This window comes from Dreissena polymorpha, chromosome 11, assembly GCF_020536995.1.
Source record: "Dreissena polymorpha isolate Duluth1 chromosome 11, UMN_Dpol_1.0, whole genome shotgun sequence".
Classification (NCBI taxonomy): Eukaryota; Metazoa; Mollusca; class Bivalvia; order Myida; family Dreissenidae; genus Dreissena; species Dreissena polymorpha.
Genome location: NC_068365.1, coordinates 66,646,789 through 66,673,687, shown reverse-complemented (window position 1 = coordinate 66,673,687; position 26,899 = coordinate 66,646,789). Strand labels below are relative to the sequence as shown.

General features: G+C 35.7%; 3 protein-coding genes across 7 annotated transcripts in view; 1 reads left to right on the top strand and 2 right to left on the bottom strand.

Moving 5' to 3' along the window:
* The window catches only part of LOC127850612 (uncharacterized), a 1,644,088-nt gene that overhangs the window by 1,055,777 nt on the left and 561,412 nt on the right, over positions 1 to 26,899 (bottom strand). The window lies entirely within an intron of this gene.
* Positions 92 to 15,091, bottom strand: LOC127850626 (probable peptidyl-tRNA hydrolase 2). 3 transcript variants are annotated; one of them, XM_052383805.1, is made up of 8 exons: positions 15,025 to 15,091; positions 14,265 to 14,324; positions 12,102 to 12,178; positions 11,266 to 11,355; positions 8,658 to 8,875; positions 5,713 to 5,827; positions 4,919 to 5,033; positions 92 to 645 (listed from the first exon to the last, which is right to left on the bottom strand). In XM_052383805.1, the coding sequence occupies exons 1-7, from the start codon at positions 15,089 to 15,091 to the stop codon at positions 4,947 to 4,949; spliced, it is 714 nt and encodes a 237-aa protein (XP_052239765.1). In that variant the 3' UTR covers positions 92 to 645; positions 4,919 to 4,946. The 3 variants fall into 3 exon arrangements, with proteins under 3 accessions (XP_052239765.1, XP_052239764.1, XP_052239766.1); XM_052383804.1 differs by having other exon boundaries at positions 4,923 to 5,033; XM_052383806.1 differs by lacking the exon at positions 15,025 to 15,091 and adding an exon at positions 14,792 to 14,936 and having other exon boundaries at positions 4,923 to 5,033.
* Positions 14,863 to 26,899, top strand: part of LOC127850616 (translation initiation factor eIF-2B subunit delta-like) — a 27,212-nt gene continuing 15,175 nt past the window's right edge. Inside the window, exons 1-4 of one of the 2 annotated variants that reach the window (XM_052383788.1) lie at positions 14,863 to 14,946; positions 15,934 to 16,015; positions 18,168 to 18,508; positions 19,177 to 19,326. In XM_052383788.1, coding sequence (XP_052239748.1) covers positions 15,940 to 16,015; positions 18,168 to 18,508; positions 19,177 to 19,326 — 567 coding nt within the window. In that variant the 5' untranslated portion in view covers positions 14,863 to 14,946; positions 15,934 to 15,939. Of the gene's footprint in view, positions 14,947 to 15,065; positions 15,213 to 15,933; positions 16,016 to 18,167; positions 18,509 to 19,176; positions 19,327 to 26,899 lie in introns of those variants that run through there. The other variant, XM_052383787.1, reaches the window with a different exon arrangement.

Sequence of the window (26,899 nt, the reverse complement as noted above, 5' to 3'; positions counted from 1 at the left end):
TGTCGAAATTTTTGTTTGTACTTTAGATCCCCTATTATATTCTGATTAAAACAGTCATTTCCAACATCGAGGGATGGAGTCAACATACATGTAAAAGTTAACATTTTATTCCGACAAAATGTAACAGTATACTTAACGAACACATCAAAAAGAATTTGGTATTGAAATGTACAATATAAATGAATTTATCAATATACATATGATCACATTCAAAGGATTTAAATAAAATCAAGTAAAAACCTAATTGCCATCTTTTAATAAATGTGGCCAACAGTATAAACTGTATTAGCATAAATTACACATGCATTTTGTCCTATAGTATATTCAGTCTTGGTTTTGTCTGTGCATATGTTTTAAGAGCTACATAACATTTGTAAGTTGGATATCCTTTTATCTATTTAACTTACGTTTTCTTCATAACAGTACTTTCAATGTATTCATGTTATTGCGGTAGTAGATAAATAATCTTTAACTAATAAATAAGTAATACACAAGCACATTCAAGCATGAAATGAATTGCCGTTAAGCTATTTAAGACCAATTCAGCACACACGTTTCCAACTTCTTCCTCATCATGTTAGTCCTTCACCTCAATGCAGTTGTTCTTCATCATCTTGAGCTGTGAAATTGGGCATCATAGGGCATCTGAAATAAGCACAGTGTTATATAAGCACTACAGCCACAATAGAGCTGGAGTGGCAATATGGCGCTCTCCTGAATAAAAGGATCAACATTACAAGAACATAATTGAGGAATGAAGCCATGGGCTTTTCAAACGAAAACAGTATTTTTGTTTTAGTTTCTGTCATATTTATATTACTATTTATTATATAATACCGGATTTATATAGCGCCCTTTTCATGCAAGAGTGCACGTTCAAAGGCGCTTAAATCATCATCAGCAGCAATGACAGACTTTAATTTGAGACTGCAAAGAAAACACAATAAAAACTGTAAAGTTAAGTTGTTTCAGTTTGATTGCCTTATTGAGATGCTCTGCTTTCTGGATAGAAACAGTGCTTGGTTTCTTTGCGAGAAAGATGTTATGAATTAATGTTATGGGGATAGAACCTGGTACCTTTAGACACATTGACACCATATTACTACACCACTGCATGTTTTTTGAACAGACATTTAAAGGCATATTTATAAGATTATAAATTACTAAGGACTGGTATAAAAACAATAAACTGTCTATATAGTACAGAACAGGTTATATAGAATGTGCAGGTTGATACTAACCAGCGTAGAAGCACATGTAATAGTGTGTTGATATTCCTCAATTCACAAGAAGGAAGCGACATTACTATATGCACAGATTCCACACCAAGTCTACATTATAGTATAGGCCAGGCTGGATATAATGTGCAGGTCACTATAGTTAACTAGAGTAGAAACACAAAAAATAGTGTGTCGATATTCCTCAATTCACAAGAAGGAAGCGACATTACTATATGCACAGATTCCACACAAAGTCTACATTACAGTATAGGCCAGGCTGGATAGAATGTGCAGGTTGCTATAGTTACCAGAGTAGAAACACTTGAAATAGTGTGTTGATATTTTTTTATTCACAAAGAGGAATAGACATTACTATATGCACAGACTCCACACCAAGTCTACATTATAGTATAGGCCTGGCTGGATAGAATGTGCAGGTCGCTATAGTTACCAGAGTAGAAACACATGAAATATAGTGTGTTCATATTCCTCAAATCACAAGAAGGAATAGATATCACTATATGCACTCCAAGTCTACATTATGTATATGCCTGGCTGGATAGAATGTGCATGTTGCTGTAGTTACTTTAGTAACTGAACATGTGTCAGAGACACTGAAGCCCCCACAACAAATGTTTGGCCACGGACAAATCCATATAATACAGTAGTTACAAAGACAAAGGGGAATAATTCAGCCAAAACTGGTTGCAGTTAAAATGCTTGACTTTTAAATCATATACTACTAGAAATAGCGCGAAAGAAGCCGACGCGTATCCCCTTGCCGCATGTTTGACCCAGGGTTGGTTATGGGGCCATGCATAGTTGAGATTGACTGTATTGTCATAAGAGAAGTTCAGTATCAATTAGAAGTGAATTGATGTAGAAATGAAGAAGTTTAGTAAAAGGGAATTTGGGGTGGGTGTGGCCTATGTGGGCGGGGCGCCCCAGGGTTGGTAATGGGGTTATGCATAATTGAGATTGACCGTATTGTCATAAGAATAGTTCAGTATCAATTAGAAGTGAATCGGTGTAGAAATGAAGAAATTATAGTAAAAGGCAATTTTGTGTGGGTGTGGCCTATTTGGGCGGGGCGCCCCAGGGTTGGTTATTGGGCCATGCATAGTTGAGATTGACTGTATTGTCATAAGAGAAGTTCAGTATCAATTAGAAGTGAATCTGTGTAGAAATGAAGAAGTTATAATAAAAGGCAATTTTGGGTGGGTGTGGCCTATGTGGGTGGGGCGCCTCAGGGTTGGTAATGGGGCCATGCTTAGTTGAGATTGACCGTATTGTCATGCATAGTTGAGATTGACCGTATTGTCATAAGAGAATTTCAGTATCATTTTGAAGTGAATCGGTGTAGAAATGAAGAAATTATAGTAAAAGGCAATTTTGGGTGGGTGTGGTCTATGTGGGCGGGGCGCCCCAGGGTTGGTAATGGGGCAATGCGTAGTTGAGATTGACTGTATTGTCATAAGAGAGGTTCAGTATCAATTTGAAGTAAATCGGTGCAGAAATGAAGAAGTTAATGTAAAATAACATAAAAAATGAGTGAAAATCTCTGGCCCGACCCCGCCCCAACCCCCATAACTTTTGACCCAGGGGTCAGATCAAAATTCCAAATAGTGCAGGGTCGCACATATGCTTATAGCTACCATGTGTGTAAGTTTCAAGGTTCTAGTGCTTATAGTGTAGGAGGAGATATTGGCCAGGACGGACAGACAGACGGACAGCGGAGATAACCACAATATCCCCACGCTTTTCAAAAAGCGTGGGGATAATAATTGACAATCAGGTCATGAATCTGTGAAAGTTTTAGCAAGATTCATACAGTTGATTAAGACGAGTTGAATACACACAATTTTGGGACTTTCTGTTCTACTATATATGGAGTTAAAACTGAGAAAGAGTCATAATTTTGCCGAAAACCAATGCAGCCAATATTCCTTTCTTTAAGATCATCTACTGGTACATATTAAGGAAGGTCATTCAACTGTGAATGTGTGAATGATCCAGAAGATCAATATAATTTAAAAACACAAGAACATGCTAGTACTTACGGATGGACGAATAAGTGCAATGCTTATTGCCTCCATTGTCGGAAAATAGATATGTCTCAAGCATATCTGCATGATTCCCACAATGACTTTTGTCTTGATACTCCATTTAATTCAAAACAATCAACTAAAATACACTGACAGAGGAGCTCAATTTCCAATGATGGGTAATATGTTTGTTGAAGTTTCATTACTCAAGCATCAATATATTTTTAGTTAAGTATGATACAAAAATCACTTTAACAGACGGACAGATGGACAGCAGCAAATACTAGAGTATGACCCCTCCACTTCTGAAGAATGGGACAAAGAATACAAAATGATGTGACAAACCAATGACTCATCTGGCATAGTTATGGAACAAGGTTGAATAAGATTATCTAACATTAGCTGATGCATTAAACCTTTCCCACTCAGAAGCAAAGTGAGAATAGTTGAATGCAAACAGCATAAAACCAGAACAGCCTGCGAGTAACTCGCAGTCTGTTAAGGTTTTACGGTGTTTGCTGCTCATCAGTATCTAAGGGTTGGAAATGAAGACTTAAAAACTTGAATCTAGTAAGAATTTTTTTTATTTAAATTTAACCTTTTTAGGGACTACAAATACTTAAAAATACGTTTCATCAACGATTTACGACTAGTTGTAAATTACGTTTTACATAAATTGCGATGTTTAAATGAAATCGCGTTTCATCAAGGAAATAGTAAATAAAGAAGACACGAATTTCATACATAAATGTAATGGTGGTCCGTTTTCTCATCGACGATGACAGGAGACGAAAAATACCAATGCCAAGGCTTTTTAGGGAGAGAATTGTTCTCAAAAACATAAAGAGATGAGAACATTGTTTCAAGGCATCGTCTAAGTAGGGGCAGAATAGAGCGTTTGTTAGTTTTGATCCACTTGCTGGCGATCTCATGCCATTGATCCCGTCACCCAGGAATGTAAATAGGGCGAAGAAACCTTTGATTTCAACAATTACAATTATAAAATTGTATTGATTTTCAAACAGCAAATTAGTAGAATTTAACCCAACAATTTTAGAGTAGTTGCCCTTTGTTTAGCATTTGACAACACATGATTCAGCAAAACGTTTCATGAATGAATCATTGTTGCCTTTCTTAATAAAAGCTTATGATGATCATTAAGTTTATCCTAAATCGTTGTGTTGCTTTATAAATGATTTATGTTTAACTCATTCTATTTTTTGTTGACGTGTACTTAGTGATTACTATAAATGAAGACTGATTTAGCCCACCCGCTAATGTTGAACTTATAATACTTTTACAAGTTGTGCTTGAACAGTACTTAACCTTGAAGGTGTTGAAAATCACACGTTTTTAAGCGAGTCTCTCTAAATAAATTGAATGGTGATTATACCATCATGATCATGAAAATGAATATGACATCAAAATACTGTTTGTGTTTGCCATTTTCAACAAGTTTATAGTATTGTTGAGTTAATTAGATGGTACCTTATGTATTTAATAATTGCAGAAAATGTGCCATAATTGTTTCTATATTGTTTTCTTGTGCTTAACATTTATTTATTTGTTTACTTCAAAGGTAAAGGGTTAATGCACATTTTGGATGTATAAATTAGGTGATATATTTTACAGTCATTCACATTGTGCACACACCTACATTGTATTATTTGGGTACTGCTCCTCAGAGTAATTTCAACTTTCCCGTGATGGAGTCCACGACATCCAGTTTGCCAATGATACCCAACACTGTCTGAGACCCAGCAGCAATCTGAAAAACAAAATACAGTATATTATTATTTTATGCTTTTCGATGGTTTATAGAGAAATATCAGTGAATTAAAACTGATATTACACTGTATCAAACTGTGAAAAATAACAGTGAAAATTATCGATAATTTTTATTGTTTGACAGGAACTATTTTTAGATATCTTTGGTTTCCCAATTATCACCCACAAAGTTACCAAAGGCGAATAACTCTGCATTGAATGTTTATAAAAACAAACCGATTAGCTTCCCTTTAACATACATGTACTAACATTTTGGGCGCCCAACGGGTAGTTATATTGTCCGGAATAAATACAAAAATAATCATTTGTGAGAATAAAATAAAAATAAAAATTGCTGGAGTTGGTAGAATATTGATTTTAATTCATTAGTGATCATAGAAGTACATATTTCGCCACTCGTGAAAATACTATTTTCTATGATCACTCGTGAATTAAAATCGATATTCTACCAAATCCAACAAACATCATCTATATAATCAATATTATTGGGACATTAATTTTCTATTTCATGGGTCAACAGATCACCGAATTTTACACAAAAACACACATTCCTTGGGTTTTTTACAAAAATAAGAATTTCATGAATTTTCTTGTCAAATGCTTTTTTTAACAGCACAGAATGTGATGCTGATAAATCTTAATGATTGTATAGTAGTAACCTGTGTTCTGCCAGCATCCTGTACAATGTAGTTTGGAAGGTCTTTGGCTTGAGCCTGCTTTGACAGATCCACAAGCTGTGCTGCATTGTCTGCCTTTAGGACAATCTTTGTCTCCCTGTGAAGGAAAATTTGAAAAATCGGAATATAAATGTGACTTTTATGGAGGTTTTAGAGTAGCCATAAAAGGAAAATCGTCCACCCCCTGGTGGCCATGTTTTTGGACTAACTATAGCCATTTTTGAACTCAGATGACAAAAAATTAGAATAAATGTCCCGACCAATTTTATGATTGGACTAAACATGTGACTTCTGAGTGTTTTCAAACTTCTTCTTTGACCCATTTATGCCTGGTGGACTCTCCCATCCATCTGAATTGAATCAATTTATTTTCCAAACTAGGGATGTCTAGTATATTTATTTCTATATTTAGAACATTTCTTACAAAATTCCTTTAAGCAAACAGCGCAGACCCTGATGACACGCCGAATCATGCTGCGTTTCATCTGGGTCTACGCTGTTTGCCAAGGCCTTTTTTCTAGACGCTAGGCATAAATGGGTAAATCTGACCTAGTTTTTGACCTCACAAGACACAGACTCCCACTCCGCCAAAATATGAGTCTTGTTCTGAGAAAACTGGGCATAATGCATGTGCGTAAAACATTGTCCCAGATTAGCCTGTGCAGTCCACACAGGCTAATCAGGGAAGACACTTTCCGCTTTTATGGTATTTTTAGTTTGAAGGAAGTCCCTCCTTACCGAAAATCAAGTTTAGGCGGAAAGTGTCGTCCCTGATTAGCCTGTGTGGACTGCACAGGCTAATCTGGGATGATACTTTACGCACATGCATTAAGCCCAGTTTTATCAGAATGCGTCTCATATTATTGGGACAGATGTTGTGACCAAGTTTCATGAATACGACCCACGACACAATATGCAGGATAAAAGAAAGACTGAAGCGATTATAAAAGATCAACATGAAAACCTTGTGCTAAGGTGAGCTAAACAAATGCGATCCAGTTTTCAAAATTGTCTAAAATATTATTGGGACAAATGTTCTTCCCATCGTTCAAGGGTATTGGTCAATAAATGTGGCCACTAGAGTGTTCACAAGATACATGTTGACATAATATTGTGATTGACCACAAACAGATTCAGAAAGGTGATCACAAAAGCTTACAATAAGCCCATTTGGCTAAAAAGCAGTACTTGCTCATGAATATATGACAATATTGTATATCTTGTGATAAAATTAGGGATGTCAACGAATATCCGAATATCCGAATATTCGGTCCCGGACCGAATATTCGGATACTATTTTCCTAATCGAATATTCGGAAGAAAAAAATAAAAAAATCGAGTAATTTCAAAGACTTTGTATTCGTGAAATTTGCTTCAAACATTGTACAAAAAGTCGTTCCTCGTGTCATAATGTTTAGTCCGGATAATTCGTCGCTATGGTGATGACAGTATACCGGTCATAAATCCCGCTAATTGCCTAACAAAGACAGTCACTTTGTGTCAAAATTATGATAGGTTCTAATCGCATCGGCAATCAAAACACCGACCTGCACTTGATCCAATGACTCGAATTACATTTAAAATTATCAAAGATTAAATGAGTAAAGGAAAAGCCGACTTGGTGTAAAAAAACAAATAAGACCGTATGGCAATTAAAACACCGACCCGTCTTGATCTAATAACTCGAATTACATTTCACATGATAAAAGATTAAATAAGTAAAGGAAGTGCCGACTTGGTGTGAAAAACAAAAAAGATCGTATGGTTATAATCACGTTGTCCAATCAAAAAAGCTTTTAGAAAATAATTTACTCAACCTCTAACCGAGCAAGAGAATTCTGACGAACTTCACAGATATTTGCTTGTGAAAATGGAGCCAACCGCTAAACCTCTTAAGTGGTGGAAACGTCACGAGAGCGGATTTCCGAAAGTCGCGTATGTTGCTAGGAGTGTTCTATATGTACCTGCAACTTCTATGTCATCTGAGCGCATATTCTCAACCACTGGATTGCTCATCAATAAACTAAGAAATAGACTCGCCAGTGATCTGGTCGACGCAATCGTGTTTTTAAATAAGAACAATGTTCATGTGCCCAGTGACGCCGATCCGAGTGACTTTTAAATGTGGCAACGGTGTTTTGTTTGCATGTGTTCGCTATGTAAATAATACGTTTAAGTTCAGTTCAAATTATTTATAGATCTAACTGTTTTGTCATGTAATTATTTTGTCGTCATGTAAATATTTTGTTTCTCGTTCTATTGTTGATGTACAATATTAAAGCACGTGTTCGCTATGTAAATACTATCTTTAAGTTTAGCTTAAATTATTTATAGATCTAACTGTTTTGTTATGTAATTGTTTTGTCGTCATGTAAATATTATGTTTCTCGTTCTATTGTTGATTTACAATATTAAAAGTTAAAAAACAGTTTTCGTCATTCAATTTTAACAATTAGCGACGGCAATGCTGTGTCAATATTTAGTCACTTCCGGTAAAAACGAAAGTATAATTCATGGAGTAATGGTACGGTAAACATAGTTGATTTTTTTCTAACAGATGTTGACCGAATATCCGAATATTCGTTCGGAAGGATGACCGAATATCCGAATACCAATATCGGTATTCGTTGCCATCCCTAGATAAAATGCAATGGAAGAGACAGCTAGATCCCTTACAAAGATTCATTTATCATTGAACTGACTCTTGACTTCTGATTCTGAATGACTTGAACTTTACCAAGGGAGTTGTAATGCTGACATAAACACAAGACTCATTGATTTGTTTTTGCTTTATATTTTAAAGTCTGTGCCTTTTTGATTGGGACAAAAAGCACAATAGACCATTAAATTGGGAAAAATTATACATTATTAATATGATTATAAATTACGTAAAAATGGTGAAACAAACTATTCTTTTGGAACCTTACCCAAACTGTTCCCAGAACCCCAGCATTTCTCCGTACTTCTGCAGGTTATCTATCATCATTCTATGCAGCTGCACTGCGGCGTGCGCGCACTGGGCCCCGACCTTCCCCACCCCCATGTTCAACTCTGCGTTCACCACGAGCACCATCTTGTACATGTCCAGGCCCTCGGGAAACTCAGCTTCATCATCATCTTCCGCGCCCTCGAACTCAACGTCCTCCTGCGTCATGTGGTGTATTTTAGAGCCACGTTCTCGATAAACTGGGTTTAATGCATGTGCAAAATTAGCCTTTCCCGACAACAAGGTCACTACTTTTTGCCTACATTGGATTCTTGTGTAGAAGAAAAAGAATATGTCCACACAAGCCAAAAGTGAGGACTCCACAGGCTAATTTGGGATGACACGTGCATTAAGCCCAATTTTCCCAGAACACAGCTCTGTTTTAAGGACCTCATGCAATGTTCAACAGCAAAAGCATTTTTTTTACAGACATAGTAACAACAAATGTCAGTAAATACTGAATTGTTCACTGGGTAATCCAAGCACAGGTTTTTTGTAGCCATTTTGGAAAAAGTCTGGTGAAAGTCTGGTGAAATTGCGACTTTTTTAATCAATAAAATGGCAAAATTTGGAAAAAAAAATATCTACGAAAGGGACCAAATTGGGATTTTTTTATCATCAAACATTGAGACATCGGGCCTTTTCATGGCCATTTTGGGAAAAAGTGCAATTCATGTGATAAGTTATAGTTATTTACCCTGTAAGATGTTAATGAAAAAAAAAATAGATATAATAATCATTAGACACTTTCTTATAAAAAAAATTTTTTTATTTTAAATTGGGATATATTTTTTCCCGTTTTGGATTGGGTCTGTTTTCATTGGGATGGCGTCCATTTTACAGCCTTTTCTAAGTCAGAAAAAAAACTGAATATTTAGATGACTTGTTCATAGTCTGAAATAATGACAACATACACAAAAATGTTGAAAGATTAAAAAATGAATAATGCATTAAAACGAGAAAAAAATGAACTAAAAAAAAATGCTAAAAATATGTTTCTTGGATAATATTAATCATCAATCAAAATCAGAAAAAGAAATAAAGCGCTTTTAAAGCTATTCATTCATATTTTAACAAAAACTTGAACTACCAACATATTGTTTAAAAGTGCCTATTCACAGATTTTGGCATGTACAATGTAATGACGTTTGTCAAACATTAAATGCTTTATATTGATTAAAAACAACAACATTGGACTTAAAAATCTCCAGAAAAAAAAATACAATAAAAAAAAGTAACTCAACTGACCACTGGAGCACTGGAGTAAAAAGCCTTCCGCTGAGACCACTCGGCCATCTGTGCTCATGCTATGAGGGGAAGTATTTTTTTACTTTATATAAGCAATCCTCGTAGTTTCACAATATATGACGACAACAACAGAACTTTCCACATATTCAATTGTTTCGCATTGCCACGCTTTATAACTTTCAGGTTTTCAAATCGTCAAAAGATGCATATAGTGGATTATTGGATATTTTAGAGCATGTTAAATGTTCAGTATTACTATTTCCTTACAAATATCATAACTAAAACGAAAATTTTGAATCCGTAACAACTATTATTTATTTTGTCAATTTACCAAAACGTGAAAAGGCCCCTACCAACAAAGGAACTATCAAGGTTTCACTATAGCCATGTAAGGAAAACCACCTCAATCTTGGTGTTTTTTTACAAACTCGAAATATTTTCAAACATGCCCATGACGTCATTAGGGCAATATTTTCACCTAAATTCCTCATGATTGGACTAAACCTTATCTTTTAAACTTAACAAGGTTAGTGTTTATGAGGCACAGCAAACAATAGACAAACGGCAATCACAAAAGCTTTTTTCTATAAAAAAGGCCACAACTCTGGTTGAGACAAAAAGATCTGGTTCACATCCTCGATGATATCTTTGTAAACTTACATCCTTTTTGTAGCAATACATTTTGAGCAGTGCGGGACAAAAGTGAAAAATGTTTTTTTTTTTTTTTAAGTGGCCATAATTTAAGTTGGGTTGAAAACATGCAAACTCAACTATGAATGTCCCCAATATGTTTGAAAAGTTTAATCCCTAAAGCACCAATGTTACCCGACAAAAAGTGGAAACAGACTTGAAAAGGATGAATCTATATGCCAAGACCCCAAATAAATGTAGGGGCATAAAAACAACAACAAACAAGAGCTGTCTCCATAGGATGACATATGCCCTGACGCTTTGATAGAAGTTATGAGCATTTTTCGAAACCTAAATGCAGATTTAGAAACCTAAACGCAGACCCTAAGTTCAAGGACAAGGTCAAAGGGGTAAGATTTTGTGTGCGTTTGGAAAGGCCTTGTCCATAAACACATGCATACCAAATATGAAGGTGACATCTGAAGCAACATAGAAGTTATGAGCATTTTTCGAAACCTAAATGCAAAGTGTGACGGACAGACAGACAGAGGGACAGACAGATGGACAGTGCGATCACTATATGGCCTCCTTCAGGGGCATAAAAACTGTGCAAGATTCTTCAGTTGGGCTAAGAATGAAGAGTCATTACGTGGGGTGTTCTAGCTACCTACCTCCAAAGGTCCATCAAGATTTTTATCCTGGTTCTCTATGACCCAGGCCGCAGCAAGGTCCGCATTGTAATTCCCTGTGTAGTAACATCCCTGTGAATACAAGATTTGAAAATACTAGAATCCGAGTTTCCATTGAATAAAGATTTGTTTATTTGCATGAAATTACATCAAGCATGACAAAAGTTATCCTCCCCCCACTCGGACAAGCATTTTAATGGCAAAATTTCACCTCTGACATCCAAGCGTAACCTTGACAGCTGTCTTAGTAAGACAGTCAGGAGTCTTGTAAACACAGAATTTTTATTAAAGTACATTTGACAATGGAAGCTTATGGCAATAATCCAAACTCCCCAGGATGCAGCTTTTCTGCATGACTTTTGAATTATTTATAATCTATTAAGGTGGTGGATGAGCCATAATACTTGGAACAAATGGAAAGACTGACACACAGACTGCTTTATGCTGCTGATTTTCATGTAAGTGGCAAGTCACGTGAGCATCAAGAGCGTGTCATTGAAAATTATTAAGGAAAAGTGCTTAAACCCACAACCACAGGAAAATCAAGCAGTCTAGCATAGCTGCATAGGCACTCTACCAACTAAGTTGTGTGGCTGATTCAAACCCACACGCACTCATCTCCTTTCAAGAACCATTTAGAATGTCACTAGGCTTTTTTCTTGTAAAGTATTTATTAACAAATAGCATGCACGGTGCAGGGAATGAACCCATGGCCGCCAGAATACTAGCACATCTCTCAATCAAATGAGCTAGACCAGTTCTTGTCCCAGCAAACTTCAGGATGATGAAAAATATTTAAATTGTCTTTGTACATGTACCTTGATTGCAGCATTACGAGAGAAACCTAGGGAAAGCAAAGTCTGTACAATTTCTTCCTTAGGCTTGAACTCTGGGCCTGTAAAAAAATGTTCAAAGTTGTATAATACAAAATTAATACTCTTTGAAATATATCAGGGCTCAACATTAACCTAAAACCCAACATGCCCTGCCAGGCAAGTACTTAGAAAATCTATTTGCCCTGAACGTAAAGCCCTTTTCCCAAACATAAAATATCACATTAACTGTAAACCTCATATTTTTTAATAAAAATCAAAATGATACACCACAAAACCTTTTTTATTTTTGCACATTTAACAAAATGATTACAGCAATTAAGGTCTAATTAAAGTCTAAATGTAGATTTGTGCCAATATTTGATTATTAATGAAATAATAAGTCATTTTCCTCCGAGTCTTCGTCAGCAAACACAGGTCTATGTTGCTAAATAAACTAGAAATTTTCATCTGCTAACAGAACTGTAAAAAGCATGTGAACCGTAACAAAAATGTCAATTGAAGAAAAGCAAAAGATTGTTGAAAATGTATGTCGCAAAAAAAGGAAATCTCTATAGACCTAAGCTACAGTTGATTGGTGTATAACGGATAGCTAAGGACTTCGAGTCTCATTTCAACGTAAACACCATGCACTCAGTAATTACACCATTAAACTTAGATAGACACATGTCTTTCCTATTGAAACATGCCAGCGGTTTTAAATTTCCGAAAAATATTATTGTTTACAGCGCGAATTTCATGGTACACTTATTCAGCCATTACCGGATCGCTAAGGTCTTTATCGGATTACATGTGTATCGTGTTATTTCTCGAAATTTGACACAGCATTTGTAAAGAATAATTGCAATATATGTACATTTCCAGAAAGGAAATTCATTTTTGCGTTAAATAAGACCAAATTCATGGAAATCGCTGCACAATTGATGAAGTACATAAAGTAATTGCTGTTCAAAGCGATGCACCCTATATTTGGGTCATTTTGAGTTGAATCTATATATAGATTTGATTGCGGAAAATATGTTTTTAGAGAAATCAATTTTTCGTTATAATTTGATTATTTTTCATTAAAAATTATGTTTTTACTTAATATCATAGCCACAGGCTTACCACATGTGTATTGGACAACTTCAATTGAGTTTATATTTATTTTGAGACAATCCCCACATTCCTGAATATGGGTCACCACATGTCCGTTATTCACTAAATCCCAAGGTGCAGCTTTCATGCTTATTTTATATGGTACACATCAATTTGGTTTCTGAGCATTCTTACTTATGTAAAGGACACATAATACTAAAATATTACATCAATGAACATTATGTTTACCAAACAAAATCTGCAAAATTCAAGAAACCATTCGTCTGCACTTTTCCTGTCGTCACAAAAACGGTGCGTACATAACGTGACCTTGTTTTGCTTTCGAAAAAAGAAACAGTTGTAAACATTGACACACATCAACAAAAACATGAATCGACGTAACAATGATAGGCTTTTTGTATTCAATAAATAGAAAACTATAAATCTTAACATAAATAAAAGTATTTTGCAAAAAGTTTAAGCTATCCGTTACTCACTAAAATCCGCTATACACCAATTGACTGTATTTGTTGTTTTTTATATAGTTATATAATTTTAGTAGTTTTCTTCGTGACTGAAAACACGAACAATGTTATTTATAACTGAATAGTTATGAAAAAGATAAACACAATAGTATTTGAAAGCCGATGTTTGGAATCCTAAACATTTACAGTGTTTCAAAAATAAGTTTGGAAATGCATGCGCACCATGCGTAGTTACATGTAGTTCGGACTTCAGCAAACAACAATCGCCTAGGTAAATTATATTCGTGCATAAAGCAAATTGTTCGTGATTATTTGTATAATTTAACCACAGAAACACATGTTTTTCTTTGTTCTTTTTTGCACTTGCCTGTGCGGACAACTAGATTATAAAATAACTTGCCCGGACCCAACTTTTACTTGCCAGGGGCTATGGACAACCATTAATGCTGAGCCCTGTATATTGGTAATTTTGTAATTTTTCTACAAAATACGAACAATTTACCAGTATTTAGCACATAATGATTTACATATATGATTCAATGTGTGGATCACCAGAAAATAATCTATTAATAAATGACGAGTTTACCTGAATCTTCAACATTCATGGTAGTGGCAAGAGGTGTGATGTCTTTAATGTTCAAGGGATCTAAAACAAAGTGTTTTTAAATATTCATAGAATGTCTTGTCTGTCTGTACCAAATGTGTTTGTCTCGGGCATAACTTTTCTTAAAACAAGATCTTTTAGTATCCCAGTGTGACCCAAATTCGACGATGTAACGGTTACATCAAGTAATATTTAGCAAATAATGAAATAATGAAATGTTTAATAGCACAAAATAATAACTTTAAACTCGGCTGTATTACTTTGAAATAATTCCAAGACAATAAGCATCCATTTAATCAATACAAATAGAACATTGTCGAATTTAGGTGTCGTCGAATTTGGGTTGCGGTAGGATATCAGCGATACCCATAAAAAAGTTTTCTTTTTTAAAATAATGCAAAAGGCAAAACGTTACTGATCACAATTAAAAATCAAAAAAATATCAATGAAAGTGGACTAGTTGTTAGATATTTCTTAATAAAAAATAAAATATTTTCCATGAAACTTACTAAGTCTCGTCGAAAATGATTCGCAACACGATTTTTGTCCGAATGAAAACGTAGGCGAATTAACAGGACACTTATTTAGGTTAAAAACTACTTATACTAGTATAAATTAAACACGCATTTACGACATAATACCCTTAAAATAACGCTTAAATAAGGTAAGGCTTCACAAGTTTCCAAAAGCTTAGACATAAAGTAAAGCAGTTCATCAACACTTCTGTTATTTAAATGAATACTCGGTACAAGTAGCGTTGCCTCTTCGTGCACTCTTCTTATGAGGAAAAATTTAGTCGAGTGGCGCATTTATCCAAAACGACAACAACAACTTTCAATATGGTTCTTGCATCAGACAAAATATTATAGAATAAAGGATCATTGGTAGTTTTCGCTAGCTACAATCAAACACATTCAGCTTTTGTATTGTGTAAGTACAATCATTACGAAATGTTGTAGTCAATTTTCGGAAAACAAATGACCATCCGAATTTCTGACTGTCCGAAGTAGACTAGATCAGGCTACATGCTACTAATTGTTGTTAGAAATGAACTTGCTATTTATTAGTTTCTAAATTACGTAAATCGGTATCGATTTTATAGTTTGTTACACTTTTTGTGTTGAAACTTTAATGTGTATTCTTTGAAGGCTTTTATATGGAATTGTCTATCGTATAAAAGATAACAGAATAAAGCAGAAAATTAAAGTGTTCACACACTGGTCAGCTCTCGTGGGTTGATTGCATATAACCAATAAACGTAACTATTGGTAATGATTGGGCTTGGGGACAAATACAATTTAATGCACGTATAATACCTTAAGCACAAGGGAATGTTAGTTGCAATAATTCAACTATCACCTTTATAACCCAATGGGGGCCAGAGCCGCCATAGCAAAAATTATCAAAGGCTCTGGCAGTCCTTTTATATGGACTAAAGGGAATGTCAGCCTCCATCTGATTGGTTGCGCATCTCCACATCAGGCAGCTTGACCCGACAGCATGTGCATATCACAAGTTCACAACCCCGGTGCCAACTCTGTATGGGGGTGTGTCACCAGATGGTCACCGGCACTACAAAATACAGAGGTCAATTTGAATGTGAAAATAATTTTAAAATGACATACATTTCATGAATGTTATCATTTTTTAGGATAAAATGGACTCAGATGACCAAGGGGCAACTCCTTCTGAAACACAAAAGGCAAAGTCTCCAAGACAAAAGACAGCCAAAGGTAATAACAACTTTGTTAGTGGTTTTCTTAATAAAAACATGATAGTTGCATATTAAAAGTAGGAATTGGAAAAAATATTGAAATATTTGCATATTCTAAAACCCACCTATAATTGAAATCCAAAATTCTGATTCAAATGAAAATTATCTAAAAAGCAATCTATTGGAACATTTTAGTGTGTAAAAAATAATTACAGTCTGCATAAAAACAGAAGTTTGTATACAGTACTACCAAATCACATTTAGATTTATTACATAATTAGATGACTGTCATGTACAAAGCCATGTTTTGATTAATATGCTGTAATCAATTTATGAGGGTTTTATAGAAGGGTTGCTACCAGTGATGTTTTTTCCTTCTTTATAAATTACCCATAAAATCTACTTTCCAAATTGAGGACTAACTTCAAAATTCCTATAATTCACAATCTCAAAATTTCCAACGCAAATTTATTCTCAATACCAGGTGTTTTGGCGCTTATTAGCTCGGCTGTTTTCGGAGAAAACCTGAGGTATTGTCATAGCCAGCTCGCCGTCCAACGTCTGCCGTCCGCGTCGTGCTAAAACCTTAAAATTTTGTTAAGGTTTTGAACATTGGCTCTAAAATCAAAGTGCTTCAATCTACAACTCTGAAACTTCATATGTATTTGCACCTTGATGAGTTTTACATGCCACACTCATTTTTGGGTCACTAGGTCAAAGGTCAAGGTCATTGTGACCTCTTAAAAAAAAATAATCCGACAAGCTTTCATTTATTCAAAAACTGCATCCGCAGCCGAGCGTGGCACCCATTATGCGGTGCTCTTGTTTTTCTAATTGATATGATACCAGTACTTTTCCCATATGGTCAAACAAAATCGCTGTCTGCATAATTGGCTAGTAAATTTCCAGTCAATTTGCGTATGATCTACATGGCTACCCTAACATTACACTTCCGGACTGTCTATATGGTAACGCTAACATAACACTTGCTTATGGTCTGTATGGAAATGCTTACATCACACTTGCTTACGATCTATATGGTAACGCTAACATCACGCTTACTTACGGTCTATATGGTGATGCTAAGATCACACTTGCTTACAGTCTATATGGTAATGCTAAGATCACACTTGCTTTCAGTCTATATGATAATGCTAAGATCACACTTGCTTAGGGTCTATATGGTAATGCTAAGATCACACTTGCTTACGGTCTATGTGGTAATGCTAAGATCACACTTGCTTACAGTCTATATGGTAGCGCTTACAGTCTATGTGTTAATGCTAAGATCACACTTGCTTACAGTCTATAAGGTAGCGCTAACATAACACTTGCTGATGATCTATATGGTTACGCTAACATAACAGCTGCTATGGTCTATTTGGTAACGCTAACATAATACTTGCTTACGGTCTATATGTTAGCATTAACATAATACTTGCTTACGGTCTATATGTTAACACTAACAATTTTTAACACTTCCTTATGGTCTATATGGTAATGCTAACATAACACTTGTTTATGGTCAATATGGTAATGCTAACATAACACTTGCTTATGGTCTATATGGTAATGCTAACATAACACTTGCTTATGGTCTATATGGTAATGCTAACATAACACTTGCTTATGGTCTATATGGTAATGCTAACATAACACTTCCTTACGGTCTATATGGTTACGCTAACATAACACTTCCTTATGGTCTACATGGAAATGCTAACATAACACTTCCTTATGGTCTATATGGTAACTCTGACATAACACTTGCTGATTGTCTATATGGTGACACTAACATTGATACACTTGCTTACAGTCTATATGATAACACAAACATAACACTTGCTGACGGTCTTTATGGCAGGGGTTTTTCCAGCTATTTTGGTAAAAAGGAGTCTAATTTGGATTTTTTAAATTGATAAAAGTGGTAAATTTGGGATTTTTTTTATCCACATAAAGGACCAAATTGGGATTTATTTTATCAACAAATATTGACGTAACAGTTCTTTTTCCTGGCCATGTTGGGAAAAAATGTTATAAATTTGAGTTATATATTTTGTAGGTTGTTTAAAAAAATATTATTGAGATATAGAGTCTAATAATCATAAGGTCATAAGACACTTCTGTCCAAAACATTTTTTTTTTACTTTGGGATCATATGTCTCCTCCAGTGAAACCTGAAGATCAAGAAGGGGCGGAAGGCACAGAGAAAACCCCAAAAGGTAAAGGAAATAAACAGCAAAAATGTGACACTCAACCTAAGAAAGAGAAAAAAGAAGCCACCAAGACAGCGGATAAAGCTCAGTCAAACAAAGAGAAAGGGAAGTCTGGGGATGCAAAGCAATCAAACACAGAGCAGAAAGAGAAAACCAAGTCTGGGGATGCTGCACAAGGGAATAAAGAGAAGAAACATGCAAGTAAAAAGCCTGATGATGGCGAAAAGGAAGAGAGCCAGGGTGATGCAGCACAACTTAGCAATGCTGAGCTTAGAAGAATGAGGAGAGAAAAACAGGTACCATATTTGAGCCTTGCTTAGGAAAAATAGGTCTTAATGCATGTGCAAAAAGTGTCATCCCAGATTAGCCTGTACAGTCAGCACAGGCTTATCAGGAACAACACTTTCAGTCTTAAATGGATTTTTGTTTAGATGAGACTTTCGTTCATGTTAATAACCATTAAGGTGGAAATTGTTGTCTCTGATTAGCTGGTTCAATCTAGGACAATACTTTATGCATATCCATGAAATCACGTTTTCACAGAGTGCAGCAGTTCCTGTTGATCTCAATTAAAAAAAAATTGCAATTCCTGCTGTACCAAACTTCTATTTGTATTAGTTCCAAAACCACACAATGTATAGTTTTGGAATTATCAGGAAGAGAAACAAACTTATTACGGTATGTTGCCAAGAAGGGAAATTATCTCTAGTACCGGTACTTTGGTACCCCAGACAAAAAATAAGAAGCCTAGATCCAAGGACACTTCATATTATCTTATAGTGAATTTTATAAAAACTAAATCAGACCAATACTTTACAATTGAACACTTTTATAAGAAAGAATCTTGGAGATTTGTTTAAATAAACTGATTAAGTACCAGAATTTGGAACTTGACTTGACCGGACCTAAATCTACTTGTCAACAGGCCACCACTAATTTCTACTGATTCTTATGATCGTCACAGGAAGCCCAGCGTGCTGCTAAGGAGAAAGCCAAGACTCAAGTCACAGCAGCTGCACCTAAGAAAGAGGCCCCAGTCCGAGTACCAGACAGCTTGAAGGCTGACGTTCCAGAGACCCAGAAACGTGTGGCAAAAAAGCTGGAAAAGCAGCAAGTAAGTCATAGTCAAAATTATGTTGTTTTGTTGAAAAAAAGTTTTATTTAAATGTAATTAGCTTGATTGCATGTAAAACCTAGAGCTTATTGACATGTTCTCAAGTCACTTTCCTGGGTAGAACCCGTTCTTGGCGGCTTTGGGGGTGATGGATATAACGCTCTTACACTGGGGACTAAGCCCATAACCTTGGCAGACACCTTGAGCACAACCCCACAACGACGTTTGTGTTAAAAATGTTTGAGAAATAACAGAAAAGTTTTTTTTTACGGTTGTATTTTGTTGTAAAAAAGCTATGAAAACATCATGTAAGTTTATTATCATAGTTTAAAGCAAATAAACCCTTAAAATCACAAAAAAAATTGTACAATATTTAAAGAAAATAAAGTTAACACATAAAAAGTCAATGTTCCTTAACAATAGCCAAAATTTCAATCCTAGATGTGTTCTGGTAACATAGATTTAACAAGATACAAAATGGTCTTTTTTGTTTTTTGCGTGACAATTGTCACACGTTCGGTTAGCGTGTGCTCTTTCTTATGAGTGACCGATTTGTTACTTTCACGTTGTTTCCCCAAGTGCGCAGGATAATGAAAGACTGTAAGTCAGAGCAACATTAACTGTAGAACTTTATTGACACAAACACACAGCAAGATGGCAATAGAGCAGAGGTCTTGAACAAATGCTATAAATTGTTAACAATACAAATTTTACAACTGAAAGTATTCAATATCTAAAACATCAAACTTTAGGGAATAACTCGCTTTTAGCAAGAGGTAACTGAAGAATTTTAATATATAAAATAATCACCAAATATTTAGACTTGCATGAAGAATGAACAATTGTAATACATACAAAATACTGAACTTATATCACTTATACAAGTAAAGTAGAAATAAAATAAATGTCTTACCTGTAAGTCAGAGCAACATTAACTGTAGAACTTTATTGACACAAACACACAGCAAGATGGCAATAGAGCAGAGGTATTGAATCCATTCTGCGTTTGGCTTATATAGGAGTTGGTTGCCATCTGCTGTTGTTATGGTCACATTTGGTTTAGATTTGCTCTGACCCACAATTAGGTAATGACAACAAAGTATGTTGTAACATCAAAAGGGAGCTTTGATTAAGATGCCAATAACAGGCTGTCATTTAAGATCTCAACATGAATAATTTGTTTGTGACTTAATTTATGTTATGTTATAATCTTTTACATGCATTGTTGACAATATTGGAATATTGAAAAGGTGTTACAGCAAAACTGTAGAAGGATGTAATGTTGATGCAATAATCTTTAACAAGCATTGTTGCTTATATTGGAAATATTGGAAAGGTATTTGATGATTCTCTTAACAATAAGTGATGTAAATATGTTGTATAATATTGCATTTACAACTAAGATTGTGTTACCCCTAAATATCATATTGCCAGAGATTGACAAGAAAACAGACATCAAGTGTAGCTGTACAAGATCATGAAACCCTACAACAATAAACAAATATACAAATGACATATATTATTAAACAAATATTCAAATGGTCAAATAACTATAAAACTATTACTATAAAATCTTCAAATATGCAAATGACTGCATATATAAATGCAAAACAATATAAAATCTTCAAATATGCAATTGACTGCATATATAAATGCAAAACACTGTGAAATCTTCCCCTGCGCTGTGAAACCAATGCTCCTGCATTGTAAAAAATTAAAAACATACGGGGAAACAATTTTCAATGAACAATAACAATGACGGTCATGATGTAGATGAGTGATATATACAAAAACATGAGAAAAACATGAAACAGCAAATACAAGAAATTACAACATGTCTTTAAAAGTCATTTGTGAACAAATGTATACACTGTACAATGTTGGTAGGCCCCATTAGTGCTCATTTGGGAAGTTCGAACCGTTTAAAACAAACTTGAAAGTAAATTTTACATGTCCAAAGAAAAGAATGTTGTTGGCAAACGGAACACATAAGAATGTAAAAAAAAGTGATTGTAGGTGTATACGTATGGTGATTGTTGTAGTACCATCATGAAGTTGAGACTTAATGTTGCAGCAAAGCTGTACTGATCTCAGGGTATAAATTTGTAGTTATAGGAGGATCCTTTGAAGAGTACTTTACATTAACTGGAATGCAAATGCCATTTTGGTTGATCCAAAGGTACATGGAGAATTTGTGTTTAGTGAGGCGGTTTACCTTGTATGCTTGAAGTGGAGTAATCATGATTTTAGGATTGAGGGAAAGAGTGCAGTTGTCGAATTTGTTCAATATTTTAAAATCGCCAAAGTCCAAAATGAGTGTGGAGGTGATGGAAATTTTTACTTGAACAGAAGGAAGACAATTATCTCCTGAGAATTCTAAGTGTTGAATGCATGGTGGTAGTTGAAGACAAGGGATTTGTGCAACATTCATACCATCAGTGATTTCCAGGATCAGAGTGCTAGAGAATCTAGAATTGAAACAGTATTTTAGAAATCTGTATGTGGCAAACACAAATAGAATGGCAGCAAACATAAGCAAAGGCGAGTAAGTTGTTGTTGTCATGTTGTGTAGAGGAGCTAGAGTGGTGGTTGTTGTCATTGGTGCTTGTGTAGTGTAAATGAAACTTGGCAGGTTTGCAGCTTGTGCTGGATGAGTGATGTGCGTTAGTGCTAGCAATGATGCTAATCTACGGTATTTAAAGTACAAGTAGATTATCCCTGGAAGGCAGAGGATGGACAAGGTGGATGACACTATTGATAAAATGAAAGAAGGGGTTATTTCATCAATGTCATAGTCTTTTAGGGCAAGAATGGGTTCTGCTAGAGAACTGTATATTTCTTGGTCATTTTTAGCTGCCTCAGCCATTTTCTTAAGGTTTAAGGTTTCAATTTTTTCTGTGGCAAGGAATGTACTGAAATTATGCTGAAACATATTGAAAGAAGGAATGGTAATGTTGAGTGGGGATTCAAATGCATCATGGGCCTCAATGATTGCTAAAGCCTCCTCATTGAAGAACTGTTGAAGTAGAGCAAGGTTAACAGGGTGCAGGACAGTGACAGGAATAGAGTGGTGATGACAGTAAGAAAGCCTTGGTGGGATAAAGGATGAGACAGTTGAAATGGAACAGTTGCATGGGACAGTAATGATACAGAAGTGGCATCCTGAAACATTAGTAGTACGGTCAGGACAATCAAGTGTTATGTCTGAGGTATTAAACACTAGAAAATGGGTTTCATTTAACTGGGTCACTGCTGGTGTAATACGATTAGAAAAATATCCAAAGTTGCAGTTTGCATTAATGTTAGATTTATTTCCTGTGAAAAGAGAGACTGGACAACTATTGAGGGATTGAATATTAAGGGGTAAATGGGATGAACAGTAAAGTGCATGGGAAAAGCGAAGGCAGGCATTGATATTGTCAGTGGATAGTTCAACATATTTATAATTATTACCATCCTTTGAAATGGCAATAAATGGAGGTAGGTTAGTAATTTGGGTGGCATGAGTAGAGGAAGAGTTTAGTGGTACAGGGAAAACAAGTACTTTGTAGAGGTCAAGAATCATGTTGGTATGCACAATTGGGAATTGGACTGTAATGTACATTGTTTTGTTAGATTTGAAAAAGGAAAATTTAGCATTTTCATAGTAAAATAGTGGGTCGGTGGAAGTTAGCTTGTACTGTTTTGTATGAAGTTGTTTACTGATGTTGTAAAGACTGTCTTCCAAAATTTTGTATGGAATAATCTTTGTAGAAATTTTACCTTGAGTAAGACTAATGATTCCGTCAAGAAGAGATCCATAAGATTCCTTGAGCATGTTAGAAAACTTTAAAATATTTGTTAAAACATGAGTAACTTTGGATTGAACCTGCTGAAATTTTAGAAAATTATCAGTTAAATCTGAACTGATTGCGACAATTTGATCATGATTATTTTGGATTCCCTTAACAATATTTGAAAATCTTGCATCTGAGTGCAGCATAAATGAGTGTAAAAGTTTTGAGTCATGAGCAAATCCTTGTTGCATATTGTAGTTGTTTCTTATCAGTTGATTCACTCTTGATGCAACAGTTTCAACATCATCAGATGTTGCTAAACCAAATAGTCCCTTCCCAATTTTACCTATGAATGGGAGGAGCGATCGGCGATTTCTATTTATGGTTGGTTCATGATCAGGTATCAATGAGTTTATAGTTGAGAAAATGTTGTTGACATAAGCTTGTGACTCATTGTACATACTATGTAATGTGTCAAACGTGTCCTTACAATCACAGGTTGAAAACTGTAAATTGTTAAAGTCAGGGTATTCCAGTTGTAGAACATAGGTATGGGACCAATGCTCGGCCGAAGCATGTAACTTTCCTTGCGAATGAAAAATGGTCCCATAATTTAATCTTTGCACAACTGTCGCTCCATTCGAAAGCCTTGTCCATGACAGTAGGAAGAGCAGGGTAAGTCCTGCAAGTACAAAATTAAGCCTACTTTAGAGTAATTGTCTCTAGAATGGGTTGTAGAACCGTGCACTTAGTTCTTAGCACTTTATTCATGATTATTAGTCATTACTTTAAAATTAACCCACTGTAAAGACAAACTCAGGTTGAGGTTTAATAATGTACTAAAAAGGTATGCCATATATAGGACATTTTAAGCTTATATTATCAAATGGAAGCAATGCCAGTATGCTGCAATGAACTTGAAAATGTAATTAACATACAAAGAACAGAAGGTACCTATAAGAAATGGCAGAATAAGCAGAAGTTTAATCTTTTCTGCGGAAAACTTGCAAACGTTTTCGTCTGCGGTTGCTCCCAGTAAACCTGTCATGAAAAGCCTGTCGCATGTCCTCAGGGACAGAATCAGCGAACACCCAAGTATTGAACTTAGGTTCAAGGCCAAGCCATTTAACTCTGTAGTAATGCAAGCCATTCTGATAAGAATGTTTAACAATTTTTTCAACTTTTTGTTGTTGTGAGATGTTATCAGTTGGCATATCACTAGTGTCATCCTGAGTTGTTGCTTCTGCCTGTGATTGGTTGCTTGCATGGAATGGTTTTAATCGTTGAGCATTAACAAGTGACTTTAAAGTATTGCCAGTTTCAAGTGATTTTAATTTGTAGGTATAATTTGGCCCTAATTGAACTATTTCGTACGGTCCTAGGAACTTGGGTGAAAGTTTCTTAGACAACCCTTGTTTAACATTTTCCTGTTTCACCAAAACTTGTTGACCTAACGTGAACTTTGGTTCCTTGCAAGTTTTGTCATGGTGAAGTTTTTGTTTTATTTGTGCACCTAGTTTGTTTGCTGTGACTATGCCCTCAACAATCTTTATCTGTTCATTTAAATGATCCACATGTGTTTTAACATTTACAGGCAAGTTTTCTTTTGGAATGAGAGCAGTGTCTATTGGAAGACGCATGTGTCTGCCAAATAAAATCTGGTATGGTGTGAAACCAGTAGTGGCAGATACTGAATTGCGGAAAGCCATCATCACAGCAGGAATAAATTGAGACCAATTGTCTTGATTGTCATTACAAAGAGAACGCAAAGCCTGGCCAAGTGTACCATTAACACGTTCAACAGTGCTGTTGGTCTGTGGATGAAATGAAGAAGTATGGTGCCTAGTTACTTGGAATTTTTCACAGATAGCTGTAACAAGCTTGGACAAAAAATTGGTTCCCCTGTCACTGACAATGACATCAGGTGCACCATAACGGCAAAAGATTTCTTCAAACAAAATTTTTGAAATTTCAGTAGCTTCCTGAGTACAAAGAGGAAAGGCTTCACACCAGTTTGAAAAAGCATCTACCACCACTAAGATGTACTTAAATTTATTCTGAGAGAGTGGTAACGGACCTAGAACATCCACATGAACTCATGAAAAAGTATGTTCAGGCACTGGCAAGGGACAAAGAGGTGGCCTGTTGTTAGCATAAGACCGCTTTGATTGCTGGCAAGTATTGCACGTACGAACATGATTTTCAATGTCAGTATACATACCTTCCCAGTAATACTTTGAACGGATGGCAAAATAGGTCTTATCAAAACCTAGATGAGCATGTCCCTCGTGGTATGCCTTAATCACATCTTCTCGCAAAGATTTAGGAACTACCAACTGTGTGAAAGGCTCCCCTCGTTTTTGTTGTTTCTTCCTTTGTGGCTCACATATGTGATACAGAATGTTATTTTTGATAATGTATTGCTCTGACATGATCAAGTATTTTCGCTGTTTAACAACATCATTTGGCAGCACATTGTGAACCATTACGTTCAACAATGGTTGCAAGTCTGGACATTTCCATTGTTCTTGCGATATATTGATCCTTTCAGTAGCAATATCATGCAAATCAATGGCACTTACCTCTTCTGCCTCATCAGCTATGTCCAAAGCTGAGAGTAAGGGAACTTCATCTGGTATGGAATACACGAAAGTCACTTGTGCAGCACAGTTATCTGGTGAGGGTGCAGATTGATTTTCACCTACCTTGGGAGTCGGCTCGTAGCTCCTTCGGCTCAAGGCATCTGCGTTAGCATTCTTTGTACCTGCTTTGTGGACTATGTTGAAAGTGTAACCCTGGAGTTTTAATGCCCAACGTCCTTTTCGACCGTTAAGATCTTTCAGACTTTGGATATATTTCATACCCATATTGTCTGTGAACACAGTGAACTGTGAGTTCGCAAGGTATGGGTGGAATTGACGGATGGCCTCGATGAGAGCTAGGCATTCCTTTTCATGAATGCTCCATTTGTTCTCACTACCTCTCAAAGAGCGTCCTCCGTAAGCAATCACCCTTTCTCTTCCTTGGTCGTCCAGTTGACCCAATACAAAGCCTACTGCGTAATCAGAAGCATCAGTAGACAGTGTAAAGGGCTTAGCCATGTCAGGGAAAACTAGGACTGGTGCAGTGGTGAGTTTTTCCTTCAAAGTATTAAAGGAAGACTCACATTGTTCACTCCAAACAAATTCTGTGTCCTGTTTCAACAGGTTATTCAAAGGTGCAGCAATTTCTGCAAATTTTGCAATGAATTTTCTGTAATAATTGCACAGACCCAAGAATTCTCTGACATTTTTCTGTGTTTTCGGTTGGGGAAAGGATTTAACACTTTCAATCTTACTTGGGTTCACCTCTATACCCTGGCTGGTAAAGAAGTGGCCTAGATACTCCACACGGTCTGTAGCAAACTTACATTTTTTTGGTTGGAGCTTTAAGTTCGCCTCCCGCAAGCGTTGGAAGATGGTGCTGAGGTGGTTCAAGTGCTCGTCAAAATTAGCAGAGTGAACCATGATGTCATCAACATAGACCAGAGCAAATTTAAAATTGATGCCTCGAAGAACCTGTGTCATCACATTTTGAAAACAAATAGGGGCATTTCGTAACCCATATGGCAGACGTTTGAACTGATAGTTGCCATCATGCGTCACGAAAGCTGTTTTGTGTCTAGTTTGTGGGTCCAAAGGAATTTGATGAAACCCACTCTTTAGATCCAAAACAGTAAAGATTTTTGAATTTTGCTCCGCTACTGAGTCAACAACATCATCAAATTTGGGTAAAGGAAAATTGATAGGCTTAGTGAC

Bases quoted from the DNA above. Each gene is read 5' to 3' on its own strand.
- LOC127850626 (XM_052383805.1), bottom strand. From the start codon at position 15,091: ATGCGCCACTCGACTAAATTTTTCCTCATAAGAAGAGTGCACGAAGAG. The intron at 14,325-15,024 runs GTATTCATTTAA...ACTTTGTTTTAG, and splicing joins GGCAACGCTACTTGTACCGA to ATCCCTTGAACATTAAAGAC. The intron at 12,179-14,264 runs GTAAACTCGTCA...ATTTTTTTACAG, and splicing joins CATGAATGTTGAAGATTCAG to GCCCAGAGTTCAAGCCTAAG.